The 17,609-nt window shown below is 45.0% G+C and overlaps 1 protein-coding gene across 3 annotated transcripts in view; it reads right to left on the reverse strand.

Moving 5' to 3' along the window:
• Cdk15 (cyclin dependent kinase 15) overlaps positions 1–17,609 on the reverse strand; it is a 91,041-nt gene that overhangs the window by 31,781 nt on the left and 41,651 nt on the right. For all 3 annotated transcript variants that reach the window (XM_032899550.1, XM_032899551.1, XM_032899549.1), the window contains exons 9-10: positions 13,785–13,878; positions 8,115–8,178 (exon numbers count right to left, since the gene is read on the reverse strand). In XM_032899550.1, coding sequence (XP_032755441.1) covers positions 8,115–8,178; positions 13,785–13,878 — 158 coding nt within the window. The remainder of the gene's footprint in view (positions 1–8,114; positions 8,179–13,784; positions 13,879–17,609) is intronic.

Consider the following 17,609-nt stretch of genomic DNA (forward strand, 5'->3'; position numbering starts at 1 on the left):
GTTGGGCTCAGCCATTAAAGGCTAGGCTCGCAACCAAAACATAAAGAAGGTAACATTGCCACCATTTGACAAGGTGGTTATGAATCAAAGCGAGATGACTTCATTTCATGACTATCCAATGATTAATTTTGTGAACTGGTTAAGGAGCATGTATAAAATTCTACTAGAAGGACTAGAAGGAGCTGGCTTGGCCTCTAGGAAATTCTAGAAATCTTTTTCTTGTAACACATTCGAGCAAAGAAAAAGCAGCATGGATGCTGACACAGCGGATTTCTGGGGCCCTGCTATGCTCCTGGCAGGTGGATAACGAGGGTTCTCCTAGGGAAGGCTCTGCAGGGTGGTTAGGCATCTAATGGCAATTTAGATGTGGGGAGCAGACAGCTACAGGTTTAACAGGCACTCAGATATACGTAGGTAGGTGCTTAAAAACCCAAACATCAACTTTAACAAGGTGGGAATCCAGACAGCATTTGGGCCCACGCAAGCCAACCCAAAAGTCAGTTTTGGTGCCACAAGGTACGCTAGGCATCCCAAAAGAGGCCAGGATTCCTAAGGTTCTAAATATAAAGAAACAGAGGCAGTGTACTCTTGCACACCCATCGTGGTGTCTATACCACAGTGGATCACTGAGCAGCTGAACTCGGACACTGTGACGAGAGTGGAAGCATAACTTTGGTCGGGCTTTTCTGAGAAGCTAGGCTCGGTGGCAGATGCAGTCCAACGACTTTTCAGCACTGTGCTGCAAAACGGGACGGGAAACAACATGAGAAACAGAAATAGAGCAAAGTTGGGTACTGATTCCTGTTTGTCCCAGTCAGGAGACATCTCTCTGTGAGCCTGGGGGAAAATGTCCTCATCTGTAAGCTAGGACCACCTCTTCCAACAATGACCCAGGCAAGCAGCAGTAGAGATTAGTAATTATGTGCAATGAATATCATCTATAATATACTGTATATATGTATCATTACACATTATGCATATACTTATGTGTTGCTTGGTACATGGGGAATATGTTTTAAATGATAGGATAGCTCCCATTTTGTGGCTCAGAGAACTGAAAATAAAAACTCCCTCAAGTTCTCCCAGACAATAAATGGAGGAAAGTGGGCTTTTTCATTCAGAAGGTAGTTCCTTCCCTCATAGTTCAGCCCAGTAAATCTGTCTCTCAGCAAATAACTCATGGCTAGAGCTGACACCAGAGCAGAGGCAGTGTTAGATTGGGTTCACTGCAATTGCCTCAGAGTTCTTTGAGCCAACGCATAATGGTTCTTTCTTCCATTTGAGGGGAGGGTGATTTTCAGTCCAATCTTTGTCTCCTGCATGATTCCCACAGTGAGCTCTTACACTGTCATTCATGTGTGTCTCTGTGTGTGTGTGTTTCCCTCCTCTTTCCTCCTTTCAACCCTTTACATGTATCTCCCCACAACTCTCTCTCTTTCTCCCTCTCTCAAATTCATGGTCTATCCATAAATCCATAAATACAACATGCTTAGTCCATTTAATGTTACCCGTATGTACAACCAGCCCTGAGATCATACACATCTTCTGACTTGTTCCCCAGTCAGAAGGAGAATTCACCGGATAGCTACTGTTCATCCCAGTTATTTCTTGCTTCCACCTAGTGGTTAAAAGTTGCAAAAGCAAGTGTACCAAAAAACAAAAGGGTGTGGGTTCATCTACCCTCTGGTCTAGGGCCCAGATTCGGGTTCCTGTGCCTCTGGGTTTTTCTTTTTTTCTGTGCACCTTTCCCCTCCCACCCCCTGCCTTTTTGACTTCCACTAAGTTCCCCCAATGAGAAAAACTCCCCAGATGAGGTGTTCTTTCCTGGAACTGAAACCCAGCCTAATCCCGGATGCTTCCCTGTGGCTGAGCTCATGAAGCAAATCAGGCGTGCTTTTCAGCAGATATTTTTTTAAAAAGTCCTAACTGCCTCTGCGGACGCTGCTCCCTTCTCTATGGGAACAGGCATCAAAGAGACAGGAGTAAAGTGCTTTGCACGCACATCAGGAACTAATTGCCAATTTGGCAAATGCATTGACTAATGTCACGCACTGTTATTTCTAAATCCTCTCCTGTCCTTGACCCCCAGTATCTAGATGTAAACTTGGAACCATTAGTGAAGAAGGATAAAGTCTTCTGGTGCCTCAAATGGAATTGAGAGGGATTTAAACTCAGCGCTTTTGAGCGTGGTGAAATGAACTCAGCAGTACCTTAATGCTAGGATTTGAGCTCACACAGCACGAGAGCTTTCAAAAACTGTGTTTAAGGAAGCAAACAGAGCCTGACAGACCCTTTCAGGGGAGCAAACAGAGTTGGACGGAACAATCAGTGACACATTAAAAACCACAACTGTGCTACGATCATGTGGGCAGAAGAAAAAGTTCCTCTTTATCACAAGATCTTTGCATCTAATGAGACGGTGCCTGGACAGCCTCCAGAGGAGCAGGCCTCCGTTTACTTTAACAGAGACACGTCTAAATATTTAGCCGATTCCCTGAAAAGCCCTATGTGATTTTGTAGCAAACAGGTCTCCAAGGTAAGACCTTTGTCATCTGTTGCCATTGAAAATCTAGACAAAAGGGGACTTGGGAAAAAAAAATTGTGATCAAAAGCACAAATGCTTACATTTCTTTTTCTCTCAGAATGAACTATATTTTAATGCTCTTCAAGTGTTTCGGACCAACACGGGGCCAGTTGTTACATTGTCTTAACTAAGTCTTTCTCCTCTCTGGTAGGCTTTATTCGGTCTGGATAGGGAAACTCACACTGTGTGGGTGGGCATAGTCTAGCTGGCCTCAGAACGCCTGGGGTTCGAATGACTCAGTGCATTTTCTTGTGAAGGAGGGAGGAGGTATGAAGGCTGGGGGAACTTTTTAAAAACATCTACAGCGCCTGCTGCTCAAATGCACACTACTGTCTCTGGGTTAGTAGAGCTCAGCCAAGATGAACATCTGGTTTGTCCTAAGCCTCTGGGATCTCGTGTGCCACAAAACTGCTACATCCCAGATAGCCAGTCAGTTGGGGCTTTAACCTCTTCAGACATCGGGGTAGAAGAGCCCCCTTTAGGACTCTGTTATTGCTTGGGGTGGGGGGGCATCAAAATCTTCTCCCTCCCCCACTGCAGGAGGCCAGAAGCCTCAGTGCCCGTCAGCTTGATTAATGTGTCTTGGCTAATTGTGTGAAAGATAGCAGCCCTTTAGCGAGTGTGACCAGTGTATTGTTCAGCCAATCTCAGGCACCTCAGTTAGCATGTGAAAGGGGGTGCCTTGCAGGAGGAGGCTAGTGAGTTCTGCCGGCTGAGTCAAAGGATGAGAGTTTTGGGGCGGGGGCGAGGAGCAACACCCACTCCTTTGAGGGGAAGTTACTGGGCTCTGCTAACCCTGTAAACCTCCTAGTCAAAGACCCTTTTCTCCTCCCTCTTTTTTCAAGATCTTTTTTTTTTTTTCCCATGGCACAAGCAGGCAAGGCCCCGGCTACTGTGCAGATGGAGTTCACGTCGCAGGGTTTTTAATATTTCACTTTTATATTTCTGTTAGAGGATGATCCTGCTGAGAGTCTGGGAATCCAGGCTCGTCAGAACCCCGCACTGACACTTGGATATACCGCTCTGAAAGCCATCCCGGGAGGGAAGATTAAACAACAACAACAAAAGAGCCTACTTTTCAAAGCCTACTTCTCAATCTGCCCACATCAAAATAAGACAACTGGCCCTTTGAAGTGGAGGACAGACAGTTCTCAGCCAGCTTGCTTAACGTGGGGAGTGGGGAAGGAGGAAGGAAGGAAGGAAGGAAAGAGGGAGGGGGAAGGAAGGAGAAAACATGACACACCCCTCTCTCCTTCCAGATTTAATCAGGTACAAGTAGCTACAACCAGCCACAACCTACAGCCCAGCTCACTAGAACTGGGAGAAAGCTGGTTCTTTCTGGAGTCTGGTTCCTCAAGACCGATCCAGGTGGGGCCTAGCAATGGCAGCAAATGGACTGTTCGCCCAAGGGCAAAGCAGTCAAACACCTTCGATGGTGCTGGGTGGAGAGTGTGTTAGGACTTTAGCTCGGTAGTACAGAGCACACGGATTCTAAATGACCAAACGACTGGAATGAACATTCTTAAAAACAAAACAAAATGTGACTGGCCAAGGAATACACTAAAAACAGTCGCCAGTAATCCTCAGAGAAATGAGCATCAGAACCAGGAGGCTGAATCAAATGCCAGTTAAAACAGATACTATCCAAAGACAAAAAGTAAGCTGGGCCTGGTGACACATGCCACTTGGGTGGCTGAGGGAGACAGGTCACTGTGAAGTATGAGGCCAGCATGGGCTATGACGTGAATTCCTGGTGGTGTTGGTGGTGGTGGTGGTGATGGTGGTGGTGTTGGTGGTGGTGTTGGTGGTGGTGATGGTGGTAGTGATGATGATGGTGAATACTAGTAAGGTTAGGGAAAAAGTGAAACTCTCACTATTTTCACTACTGCTAGGAATGTACACAAGTACACCTACTATGGAAAGCAGTACAAATCTTTATTTAAAGGAAAACCAGGAACAAAACCCCTAGGATCCTGCAATCTCACTACTGGGCAAGTATCCAGGGGGCTGGAGCCAGTGTGTCGTGTGCACAGCTGTACTTGTTGTTCACTGTAGCACTGCTTGTACTAGCCAAGGCCTAATGGACATGGAAGGCATCGCTCGACATAAAAACGGAAGCAGGAAATTGCTATATGCGTAACAGAATACTATGTGTTCATAAAAATAATGGGATTTTGGTCATTTCTAGTAACATGGATGAACTGGAAGACACTGTTAACTGAACTAAATTGAGCACAGGGAGAGAAATCTCATATACTCTCACTTCTCTGCAGAAAGTAAATGTTGACGTCAGGGGAAGAAAAGAGTAAAGCAGTAGTTAACCAGAGGCTGGGAAGGGTGTGGGGAAGGGGAGGTGGAGAAGGGGAGGATGGAGAAGGGGAGGTGGAGAAGGGGAGGTGGAGAAGGGGAGGTGGAGAAGGGGAGGTGGAGAAGGGGAGGTGGAGAAGGGGTGGCTGATAGGATTAGGGGTACATTAGATAGGGACGGTAACTCATAATGTTCCAACGCTCTCTTCCTCTTCAGTGTCTCTTAAGTTACTTCAGTTCAAGTCTGTGGAAACAGCAGTAGCTCAGGAATGGGGTGGATGGGCCTGCCTCAAGAGAGACTTGCTTTTTCATAAGACTTGCATAAGACAGGAATCTTGATGAACCCTTTAAAATATGGTCCTTTTGACTAAGTTGTGAATATGGTACCAACCCCATGCCCAAGATACACCACAGTCTTAAGATTTACAAAGGTGGGGTTAGAAATCCTGGCTGTGATTAAGGTTACAGCTACCTTCTCATGTTCAGCCTGACCCACAACCATAAGCTTCCCAAACCCACAGAAATAGCCCTCACCCTGCGGTCACAGTGAGAATCGGGGAATGAATCCAAACCCATGCTCCTCGGACCCAAGAACACAGTTCACCCATCCAGGGACTGCAGCACCTTGCACCAGTCTAGCAGACAGCAAGAGCTCAAAATCAGTTTTGCTTCTCTGAATTAAACAGAAGGGAGCAACGATGCAAACGTTTAAGTCCCATTGATATTGGGCCTGGAGAATTTTCTTTGTAAATAAAAACTTGCTCGTTACTTTGACTTGACAGCAAAATGAACAACATGACATATTTCTCCGTTTTCACACAGCCCAGTTACCTTCTTAGCATGGAATCTGGCAGAGAAGTGTTTGGCCATGTTCCTAGCTTTGATGACCATCTGTCACGGGGATATCTCACTAGTGCCCGGACCAACCTGCAGCCCAAGTATTTGATGTGTGGGGTAGCTGCCTATGCTCACCATGGCCACTTTGTATTCATATGCACATGAATGGCTTCTGAGTCTACATTTCTGCTTGTAGCTATGTTAGGGAGCTGAGGAAGGAGAGTTTTCACCCAGGCAAAGAAGAGTGGATGGGGGGATTACAGGCCTGATGAGAAATGATGAGAATGAGATTCTCCTGGAAACCATGGCAACTAGAGCCAGGAGCTATTGCAGACTGGACCATGATCTCCATAAACAGCTTTCCTTCCTTATCTCCATCTCACTCCAAAGGGAGAGACTACACCTCAGACCAGTGTGTTAAATGCCTGAGAAAAGGAATAGCTAGAAATAGTAAAGCAGTTCTAAATGACCCTGAGCAATTTAGCAAGGACTAGGATCATTGTCAAAGAAGTTGAAAGGACTTTATAGTTAGTGTTTAGCTTTCCAGAGCGCACGGTTTTTTCAGTAAAGGGAATAGATGTGGGATAAAGAGGGGAAGTGCAGCTGCCCCCTCTCTCCCTCTCCCTCCCTCCCTCCCTCCCTCTCTCCCCCTCCTCTCTCTCTCTCTCTCTCTCTCTCTCTCTCTCTCTCTGTCTCTCCCCTCTCTCTCTCTGTTTCTGTCTCTCTCCCTCTCTCTGTCTCTTTCCGTCTCTCTGTCTCTCTCTGTCTCTGTCTCTCCCTCTCTCTGTCTCTCTGTTTCTCTCTCTGTCTCTCTGTCTCTCTCTGTCTCTCTCTCCCTCTCTCTCTCTCTGTCTCTCCCTCTCTCCCTCTCTCTGTCTCTCCCTCTCTCTCTCTCTCTCTCTCTCTCTCTCTCTCTCTCTCTCTCTCTCTGTCTCTCTCTCTCTCTCTCTCTCTCTCTCTCTCTCTCTCTCTCTCTCTCTCTCTCTCTCTCTCTCTCTGTCTCTCTCTCTCTCTCTCTGTCTCTCTCTGTCTCTCTCTCTCTGTTTCTGTCTCTGTCTGTCTCTGTCTCTCCCTCTCTCTGTCTCTCTGTTTCTGTCTCTGTCTCTCTCCCCCTCTCTGTCTCTTTCCCTCTCTCTCTGTCTCTCTGTCTCTCTCTCTGTCTCTCTCTCTCTGTCTCTCTCTCTCTCTCTGTCTCTCTCTCAGCCTTTTAGACCCAAGTCCTCATGCTTTCCTGCTCTAGTCTCTCAAGTGCTGTGATTATGGGCTGATACCACCACACCCAGATTGCTTGTTTTCCTCCTTAATCTCGTTTGAAGTCTCCCTGCAATTTCTCACTCCCATGAAACTCTTCCAGGAAAACTTCATACCAAAATCTATAATGACAATTGGGGAAATTTTGGGATTTAGTAATGGGACAGTGTAAGAATAAAGACTATATAGTCTAGCTTAGACTATATAGTTTTCCGCCCCACCGCCCCTTAATCCTGCCAGGGAGAGGTTAGCATCAGTAGAGCCTTTGCTCGATTCGCTGGCTCCCAGGGCTTCAGATCTTCATCCCCTGGCTCATTGGAAACCTCACTTCCATCTCAATGCCTTGTAGTGACTTCTTGGTTATCTATCTGACCATCACCATGGCTTGGGGACCACTTCTCAAAGAGTTTCCCTGTGGACCGTATTTCTAATGCTTCCTATCTGTCCCCAGCAGCTACTCATGGGGGGCAGGCAATGTGTGACAGAAATGACCAGTTGTCAGGCAGAGAGACAATTCTCTAGTTGCATCTTTCCTGGCTTATCCTAGGTCCTGCGTGCCTCTAGCTCCCTCTCTTGCTTTAGCTTTTCCTTCTATACAAGGCTCAAAATGTAGGAAATAAAGTCAGTGACTGTCATGGGCTCCTTGCTCATGGGGTTCAAGGCATGCTGTTCCTTTAAGCCATGGGGTACTTGGGAATAGTTGTGGACTCCATGGTAACAGTCCTTTTTAATTATTTTCACCTTGCTACCTGGGCTTTATAGCACTGGAGAACTGAGTTAACCTTAATTGCCATTTCAATTTCTTTTTAATAAAAGGATTAAGCTGGGCATGGTGGTACAAGCCTGAAATCCCAGCACTTGGGAGACAGAGGCTGGTAGTTCTCTGTGAGTTCAAGGCAAGCTTGGTCTACACGGCAAGTCCCAAGCTAGCTTGGGCTACACAGTGAGACCTTGCTTGAAAGAAAGGAAGAAAGAAAGAAAGGAAGAAAAGAAAAGAAAACAACAAAAACAACCATTGGAAAATACACAAATCTGGTAGTCTACCTTTGTTGGGTCTAATAAGAGATGAACACTCTGTGACCAATACTCACTGTCCTGGCATTGCCAGTCCTTGGGACATACGGAACCGTGCCTACCTGGATTGTAGTTAGGCAGCTTGGAGACCCCAGGCCAGGTGTCCTCCGTAGGGACTCCCAGTACCTACACAGAGCCAGAGAAAGAGAACCAAGGTAAGAAGAAGCCGGCTGGGTACAGCAGGCCCAGAGACACAAAGTCCAGAGTGGGGAGGAATAAAGAGGTTGGTGCTGTCACATGGTTCCACCTGACACACAGGAGACTCTTTTTGGTAGCAGTTCTAACATCTTCTCCTCCAGTTTATTGTGCAAAGCACTGCATCCCCACAGCCCTGAGCCTGTGTTTCTACCAACTCAGTCTGCACGATTGCCAAGTGTTTAGGGTATGAAGCAACCGGAGTGACTGTTGGCCGCCTCTTGTCCCAGTCCTGTAAGCTGGTTTGCAGGAAATGCTGCTGGGCTGAATTACGCCTCAGCACAGGCGTTCAGCTCTTCTTGGATGTGCTCACGTTTACAAAGATTACTGACCTTTAGGCAGAAGAACACTGGCCGAAAATGACCCCGCTTCAGCCTTCGTCTTTTCTGCTCAATTTGTCTCATTTTCTACTTTTCTCCACGGCCAGCCAGCAACTTACACTATAATTTGGTTTTCCACTGGAAGATTATAATGGTAGCACCATGAGAGATGGAGCTGGCTTATGCTTTTAAAAAACTGTGTGTGCGTGAGTGTGAAAGGCAAAGGGCAATTCTGTGCAGTTGGTTTTCTCCTTTCATTTCTCCGTGGCTTCCAGGGATCGAACTCAAGTCTCTAGGCTTGTGCAGCAAGCCTTTTCTCACCGAGGCATCTTGCTGGTCCTGACCCATGCTTTGGATGTCCAAATTGAAGTTCTTGTTCTTAATGAGGATGTAGTAAGAAAATGAAAGTCTTCTGGTGTGAGGCCAAGTGGGGTTTGCAGCCCTCTACTGACACCATCTTACCACCGTTCTTTGAGGGTGACCACAGATCCCACAGCCAGTGCGTGTGGGAGACTGAGTAGCATGATTCTTTGTGACCTGTCCTTGTAGTTTGCTTTGCATCACTACGTGGTAGCTCTTCTCTGAATATGATTTTCCTGTAAAACACTGAATATAGACACTGGTCCAGCAGGAAGCTGATTGGCTGGCTGAAGATTACTAGTAGGGATGTAGGACTTAAATCCACTGGTGTGGTGACTAGGTCTCTGGTGGGGTCTGTTGTGCTCGTCTCCACACAAAAGACACTAAAGCACTATTTTCCCTCCCGTAATAAGTTTTGAAAAGTGGTGCCACTGAGTAAAGGCTTCAAGCTTTGATCCATTCTCTTTACAAACTAAAAAGTGAGTGAGTGAGAGGATTATATGTATATAAGCTTGTCCTAGGAACCAACCCAAGCCCGAGGGGACACTGAGAATCCTTGGTTCCATTTTGAAAAGCCAACTAGTCTAATTCTTCTTTTGTGGGTAAAGCCCAGAGGAGGGGAAGCCAATCCTTCCTCAGCCCACTGTCATCCGTGTTTGTACAGATGCGTGTGTAAACAAGTGGGTGTGACTCATGGCGACCCATTCAGCTTCTGTCGGTTGGCGAAGCACAGTGGAAAGAAAGCAGAGCCCGGGAGGAGAAACCAACACAGGAAATGAATCGCAAACACATTCTCATTTTCTGGAAGGTGAAAGTTACCAGACTTGTTGGTTACTTTGTACCATGTTTAACTGAGGCCAGATGGACACCAAATTTTCTGGGAAAATTTTTATGCTAAAAGCTTATTGAACTGAGATGTTAGAGGTTTAAAAAAATCCAATTATTCATTTAGCAGAAATTCATTTAGTTAAGATACGACTACAGAAACCTTATAATCTGTTTTATTTTCTAACTTATTTCACAGGTGAGGGAAGCAAAAATGGATGAACAGGACCACACAAAGACAAAAGGCATCTAGAAAAAGAAATAATGGAACGAAGAAAGAATCTGTATTATCTTTTTGGTTGGGGTTGAGATCTAACATGGATAGGGAACTCAGAGAAGTTAGTACCAAGTAAACACATCTACTAGTTTAAAAAATGGGACAAAGAACTCCAGTGGACATTTCTCAAAGGAAGACGTACAAATGGCCTAAGGTATGAAAAAAAAGTTCAACATCACTAATTACCAGAGAAGTGCAAGTTGGGACAATAACTGTAGTTAGGACCATGGAAATGTCGTTGTGTGTCTGTTGGGGTAGGTATTGAAAAACAAAGTCCATAAAGGGCTGAGGATATGACTCAGAGAGTGGAGTGGTAGAGTTCTTGCCTAGAGTACAGGAGAGACCCTGGATTCAATCCCCCATGAATGCATAAGCCCGGTACGGTGGCACACAGATGTGTTCAGGGTGAAGAGAGCAATACCAATTGTGCTCTCTTGGCTGTGAGCAGAGCAATAGCAGCCGCATTATTGAAGCATCTGTATAGCAGTCCATGAAAGAAGGAAGTGAATATATATGTTCACATCTGCATGTTTGTGTGTGTGTGTGTGTGTGTGTGTGTGTGTGTGTGTGTGTGTGTGTGTGTGTGTGCAACCCATAGGAACCTTTCTCTCCCTCTACCCTGTGGCCCAAGGCTGTCAAGGTTGGCAAGCTTTAACCTCTGAGCCATCTCTTCAGCCCTACGAATGTGTAGCCAGCACTTACAGCGAAGTGGTTTTGCTGTACATTTTATCTTACAGAATCCCTATAACGAGGCTACAAAATCATACAATCAATCTCATTTTGTAGATGGAAAAACTAAAGCTCAAGAGATGCTATGTGAACGTTGTCCATTTTCATAATTACTTAAGTGGCAAGAAAAGCCACTGCGTTAGCCACCTCCAGCTCAGATGATGTTTTAGTGTCCAAAGAGAAGACCCAAAGTGACATTTATGTCTCTTTCTAAGAATATGCCCTTTGGCTAGGGGCTGGGGGTGGGGGCACTTTTTGTTTGTTTGTGAATGTTTCCTATTTTGTCTCGAGTTTCCCATAATATCTTCCAGGTGGCCAGAAGACAATTTAATGTTAGTGATTAATTTGTACACATTGTCTTTGTTTCTCACGGTACAGCTTATCTTCACCAGAAGGCAGGGAGCTGAACTAAGCAATGGATAAAAACCCCCATGTAAAGTGTCTGACGAGCCGTGAAAGCATGCTAAGTGAAATAAGCCAGACCCAGAAAGACCAGTGTCCTACGACTCCAGTGATGTCAGGTGTGTGATAATTCACAAAGTCCGGGAGACAGACAGTGCACGAGAGGTTCTCAGGGGCTGTGTCGGCAGACTAGCGGGGACTGTGTTTATGACTGCAGAGCCTTGGCTGCGGGTGACGCAGAGGTGCTGGAGACAATCACAGAGACGCTGTGCACTGGCTGCAGCGGACTGTATGCTTGGTTGTCGACATAGCAACATCCTGGTTTCATTTTCATTGTCCCTCGGGCTCACTGGGTGCTATGTGATTTTTATTTATTGAGTATGTTGGGGGTGGCACATGCGTGGAAGTCAGAGGACAATTTGTGGGAGTTCTTTCCTTCTACAATGTGGATTGGAGACTCAACTCAAGTTGTCAGGCTTGGCAGCAACTGCCCTTACCCAGCGAGTCATCCTGCTGTCCCCCTGACAGTTTAACATCTATGCACTGTGAAATGTTAGTATCAGGAAAGTTCATCTACTTAAACACTGGCCATATTTTTGTGATTGAACAAAAACTCTTTAAAACTCTTTCTTGCATACATATATACATATATACATATGCAAAACATACACATACATGTAAGAATTTTAAATGTTTTTAATCACAGAAAAATTACACAAATATACATGTGCATATGTGTGTTAAAAATGCAAGAAAAGATTTTACCTATGGGGTTGGGGATTTGGCTCAGTGGTAGAGCGCTTGCCTAGCAAGCTCAAGGCCCTGGGTTCGGTCCCCAGCTCCGGAAAAAAAAAAAAAAAAAAGATTTTACCTATGTACTTAATTTTTTCAAAACTCTATTTTTAATGATAGTTCTTAAATGTTTTAACTTCCCACCAGAGGTAGTGGAAAAGAAAGGATACAGGGGAAGCGAACCTGTTTAGAAAGGTTCTTTGGAGGAACTCCCGTCTGTGTTGTTTGGAAATTGGCAGTTTAGTTCACAGGTCAGCAGCTCGATCCACTCACAAACACCTCATGGATACACCAGCAGTCCGGTTCAATTGAGTCTGGATAGCAAACATGAATCAGCAGTGGATGCACTACCTAGCAGAGACAGGCCTCTGCCTCAGCATGGCACAAGTCAGCAGGAGGGACCAGGAGGAATGACAGGAGACGTTCTCAGCTGTGCCTCTCTCAGGGAAGTGAAGATCAGCGAAGATGCAAGACTAACAAGTGTTGCACAGCTAGCTGTACCTGCAAGCTGAGCTCTGTCTCCGACTGGTCACTGTCCATCGGGTCCTATTTATACTCCCTCCACACGTAACGTGTCTACCACACGTGCCGCCTCAGCACGTGCTTCCAGTCAGCCCAAGTCTTCGGAAGCAGCAGGAAATTGCAGCACACCACCAGAAGTTTCTCTCTGTGGAGTCCCAACAAATAGAGCTCAACTGCGCATGTAAGGTGAACCAATACACATGTGGTTAGCGAAGAACCCTTCATCACGTGTCCTTTCACATGCGTGCTTTAGCAGAACATCCTTTTACCTGTGTCTGCTTCAGTGAAACGTTCCTTCACACATCTGCCTTAGCCTTTCACCTGTGTCCACTTTAGCTAATGTTTCTTCTTCTGTTTGCCCCAGCAAAATATCATCCAACAGACTTCCCAAAGAACCCTTAAGTTTCCACTTCACATATGTAATATGTTTATAAAATATGAACACACATGTATGCACAGAACATTCATGGTTACTTGTAATTTACTGGACAAGAGACAGCCAGACCTAATTTATCAAACTTGTTTGTAACTTGGTATACATTGGCCAGCCTGGCAAATGTTAGGTATACTTTACTGAAATAGGAAATGTGGCTATCATGAAAAAAGAGAAAGAGAGGTGAGTAGACAGTGCAGCTATGTCACTGTCTATAAAAGAAAGCAAAGCAAAGCACACCAGAGTGCAAATGAAGCAGAGCAAATGAAGGAAAGAAGTAGAAAAACACATATGCATACACACTCATACAGATGTGCATGCACACACTCATTCATCACACACACATAAACATGAGCACATGAAAACTTCCATACACATGTATGCACACACTTATGTACCCATGCTCAAATACACACTCACACGAATGCATCCTCACCAGGGTCCTTAACATCTTCCGCCATGTGTAGGAGCATGACCAATTCCATACTCCTTTACACAACTTGGGAAATCTGTTTTATGAAATTTTAGGAAAAGTAGATGTCCTGTCTCCTGGTGCTGAGGATTCAGGGCCAGCACAGGAATGGCCAAGTAGTACTGCCCAGAAAATGCTGCTGGGCACCAAGAAAATACGAATAAACACACAAAGCCAGACACCCAAGTGTCTTTAGTAGTGAGACTTGGTAGGCTGGTGTGGGACAGCAGGAGTCTCCTAACGCCTCATCCGGAAGGAACTCCTTTCTGTGGCAAACATCATAGCTTTACCACCCTGGGTGCAGCTCTTGAGCAGATAGAGCGCTTCATTCATCCCTAAGGCAAATTTGTCTCCAAGTTTATAATGTAGGTCTTTCTTTTTTCTCATAAGGAACTTTTGTCTCACCTCCCAGATCTTCTCCAGTTGTTCAAGGATGTTGGATACCCCAGGAAACAGAGGTTGGCCCTGGAACATTTCGATAAAGATGCAGCCTGCACCCCTAGCAAAGGAAGCAAGGTTATCCATTAGGAGGCTGTTCATATAAAATTGGACATCTACAGCGTCTCCTGAGCAACACTGGGGATACTGTTAAATGGGTGTCACACTGTTAAATGGGTGTCATGCGCTATTAAAAACCCAGAGCCAGAAACGTTCCTAAGTGAGGACAGTCAAGAGATGGTTCGAGTACAGTGAAGCCAGCCAGTCAGGGGCATGCTCCAGTTGTAAACCTTAAGTCACAGAAGCTCACCATTTTGTGGAAAAGGAAAGCCCTGAACCCCAATTTAAATAATTAAACTTAAGCTGCTACCCCTGTAAGATGTTAGTGTATGTGCCACTTGGAGAGGGGGAAAGGCACATTATTTCATAACTACATAACAATTATTTTGTATCAATTAAAAACTTAAAAGAATTTTTGAAGACTACAACCCCAAGTGTAGTTATATTCCTAAGCTCTGGGAGGCTGAAGCAGGCAGAAAAAAGATTACAAACCATAAGTGTATGCGCCCACACACAAACACACACACACATACACACCACATACACATACATACACACATACACATACACACACACCACATACACACACGCACACATACACACACACACAGAAACACACCACATACACACACACATACATACACACATACACACACACACACCACATACACACACACACACACACACACACACACACACACACACCCATTCTTTGCAAATCCTATTATGCTATTATGATGTAGTCAAAATGCTTATATTATCCTTACTGGTAAGGTCATTATAAGTTTAATTAAGCATGAGTTACTTTCTAATATATCATACTTATGCATGCAAAAAATGGAAGATTAAAATGAAATAAATTGGTTTAAGTGTTCCTAAAACTTCTGCACATTCAGCATTTGATCCAGACTTTCTGGCGTGCTAACCCACGGTGTCATCCTCTATGTTAAGAGCTGGTGATGCTGCAAGTTTTAAAAAAGCCATAAAAGGGCTAAGCGTCATTGGTGCTGAGCTTCTACAATTACACAGCTAGTTTACTTTGGACTCCTGCTTGAAGAAGGTTACTAAACATGTCTGATTCACTTTTCTATTGTTTGGTTCCTAGGGGTTTCAATAAGGCAAACCCTTCTTGTTTGCAGGTTTTCCTTCAGTTACTTCAGTTACCCATCCTCCCAAGAAAGCTTTTCATTGCCTTAAAACAAAGTCTCTTTTCATGGTATCTCCTTATCTTCTTTTCGTGGTGCCAGAGCCAGCCCTGGGCTTCTTGAATGTTAAGGAGGCATGCTGCCGCCAAGCCACAGTCTGGACCTGCCTTGGTGTTTTTCACTTGTGACTATGGGAAACTGAGGAAGAAGTCTTTTTGTTAGACACTTTCATGCTACCCTTTATCATCTACACAAGGATGATTACAATGTTACATAAAGGGTATTTCGGCAAAATCAAGAACATTTGGGCTGTTATGCAAGCATCACAAAGTGGCATAGGTCTTTCTGTTGTAGAGAAAAAAATTTCCATTTGCATTTTAAGTAGCTTGAAACCTTTATCTAACAGATTGCGAGTCTAAGGACACTCATATACATATTTTTTTCTTTTTTCTTTTTTTTCGGAGCTGGGGATCGAACCCAGGGCCTTGTGCTTGCTAGGCAAGCGCTCTACGGCTGAGCTAAATCCCCAACCCCTCATATACATATTATACACAGTATATATAGTGTGTATACATTATATACACATGGATATAATATGTGTATCAAGTGTATATGTTTCTATATATGCTGTGTATCATTTTAAGACAAAACCCTGATTCAATTATGTTTCAGTACCTGGAAGATCCATTAAGTACCATCAATACTTAAATAAATATTTAATTATTTAATCTAATGCTTTCATTAAAACAAAGAGGCTGATTCTTAAATACTTCAATGAGTATTGTACTCAATGAGTTTGAGCTAAAGTTTTTAAAGCTGAAAGCATTTTTGGGTTCTGAAAGCATTTCAGAACTGTCATTCTGAAAATAATCCCCGTTTCGCAATTTGTCTATCATCCTGTTATGCAATCTGTTTCCAGAACTGAGTAAATTTTTATTTGTTTCTTCAGTTTAAGAACTGGGCTTGAGAGCCGAGAGTGTGGTGGTACACACCTTTAGTTCGATTACTGGGCAGAGGCAGAGGCAGAGGCAGAGGCAGAGGCAGAGGCAGAGGCAGAGGCAGAGGCAGAGGCAGAGGCAGAGGCAGAGGCAGAGGCAGAGGCAGAGGCAGAGGCAGAGGCAGAGGCAGAGGCAGAGGCAGAGGCAGAGGCAGAGGCAGAGGCTGATCCATGAGTTTGAGGCCAACCTGGTCTACAGAGTGAGGATTCTAAAGTCTCTCTCTCTCTCTCTACACACACACACACACACACACACACACACACACACACACACACACACACACGCATGCACACACTGACCAAAGCCCAAAGCCCAAAAACCAAAACCCAAATCAAACCAAAACCCAAACCAAACCAAAACCAAACAAACAAACAAAAACAAAAAGCAAACAAAACAAAACAACAAAAAACCCCTCCCCACCCCGGCTTTAAGCTTTCTCCACAGGCAGGTGCAGCTAAGGAGCCAGCTCCCGTTTCCTTCAATTCTTCCGGTTTGTTTTCAGTCTTCATTCTTGTGACTCTTCTTACACCCTGCCTGTCACTGGGCTTCCAGTGGGGCTTCAGTGCGTAGATGCCCAAGGGTGGGTGGTGTGGGGTAGGAGAAGCAGCCCCTGTGGTGGAGGTGTCACTTGAATGGGAAACAGAGCAGGTGGCCTCAAACAGTGCATCCTTCTAGAAGGGCGAGTTGGCAGGGGTCAATTTATGGCACCAAATGTGGTTCTTCAGTCAAGTTTGAACAAACAGCTACAATCTTCTCTGCATTTTCTGGCTTCTTCCGATTCCCCCCCCCCATTCTAAGCATGAACAAATTCTTCCAGAAGAAAAAGATTCCTCAGATTCCTTAGGCAATCCCCTAGGGGAGGAAATCATCTCAGGAGGTTTTAGCTTCTCAGAGATGTGAGGAACATATAAAAATTCTGTTGGGCGAAATGAATTCATATTTCATTTTTTTTTTTACTGTTGAAGTTAATTCGGCATGCCGTGACAGATGCCAATAACATGACATTTCCAGTTACTTTCCTTGGGCCACGTTTTATATTTGAAGGTTTTCGGCAAGAAGCCTGATAGTGGAGAACCAGGCAGGGACTGCTTTCTATAATTGGAAAGCTGCAGTCACCTGAAGTCAGCAGCAAAGATCCTGCCCTGTGTTTCAAAATTAAGCCACCCTTAAAACTCAGTATGCTAGGGCCTGGAGAGTGGCTCAGTGATTAGAGCATTGGCTGCTTTTAGAGGACTTGAGTTCTGTCCCCAGCACTTACACTGGGCCACTGGGCCGCTCATTAACACCAATAATTCCAGTTCTGGGGGATCCAATATCCTCTTCCAGCCCCCATGGGTATCCACATCTCTCCCTCTCCCTCTCCCTCTCCCTCTCCCTCTCCCTCTCCATCTCCCTCTCCTTCTCCCTCTCCCTCTCTCGCTCCCTCCCCCTCCCCCTCCCCCTCTCGCTTTCCTTTCTCCTGCCCCCAATACACACTAAAATCCTCAATGTAATAGGCTAGGATGAACCTTAAAAACATTATACTAAATGAAAAAAGCCGGACGTGCAAGGGCAAGCATCAGTGATTCCAGTTATGTGAAGTGCTCTGA

This window comes from Rattus rattus, chromosome 4 (assembly GCF_011064425.1).
Source record: "Rattus rattus isolate New Zealand chromosome 4, Rrattus_CSIRO_v1, whole genome shotgun sequence".
Taxonomy (NCBI): domain Eukaryota; kingdom Metazoa; phylum Chordata; class Mammalia; order Rodentia; family Muridae; genus Rattus; species Rattus rattus.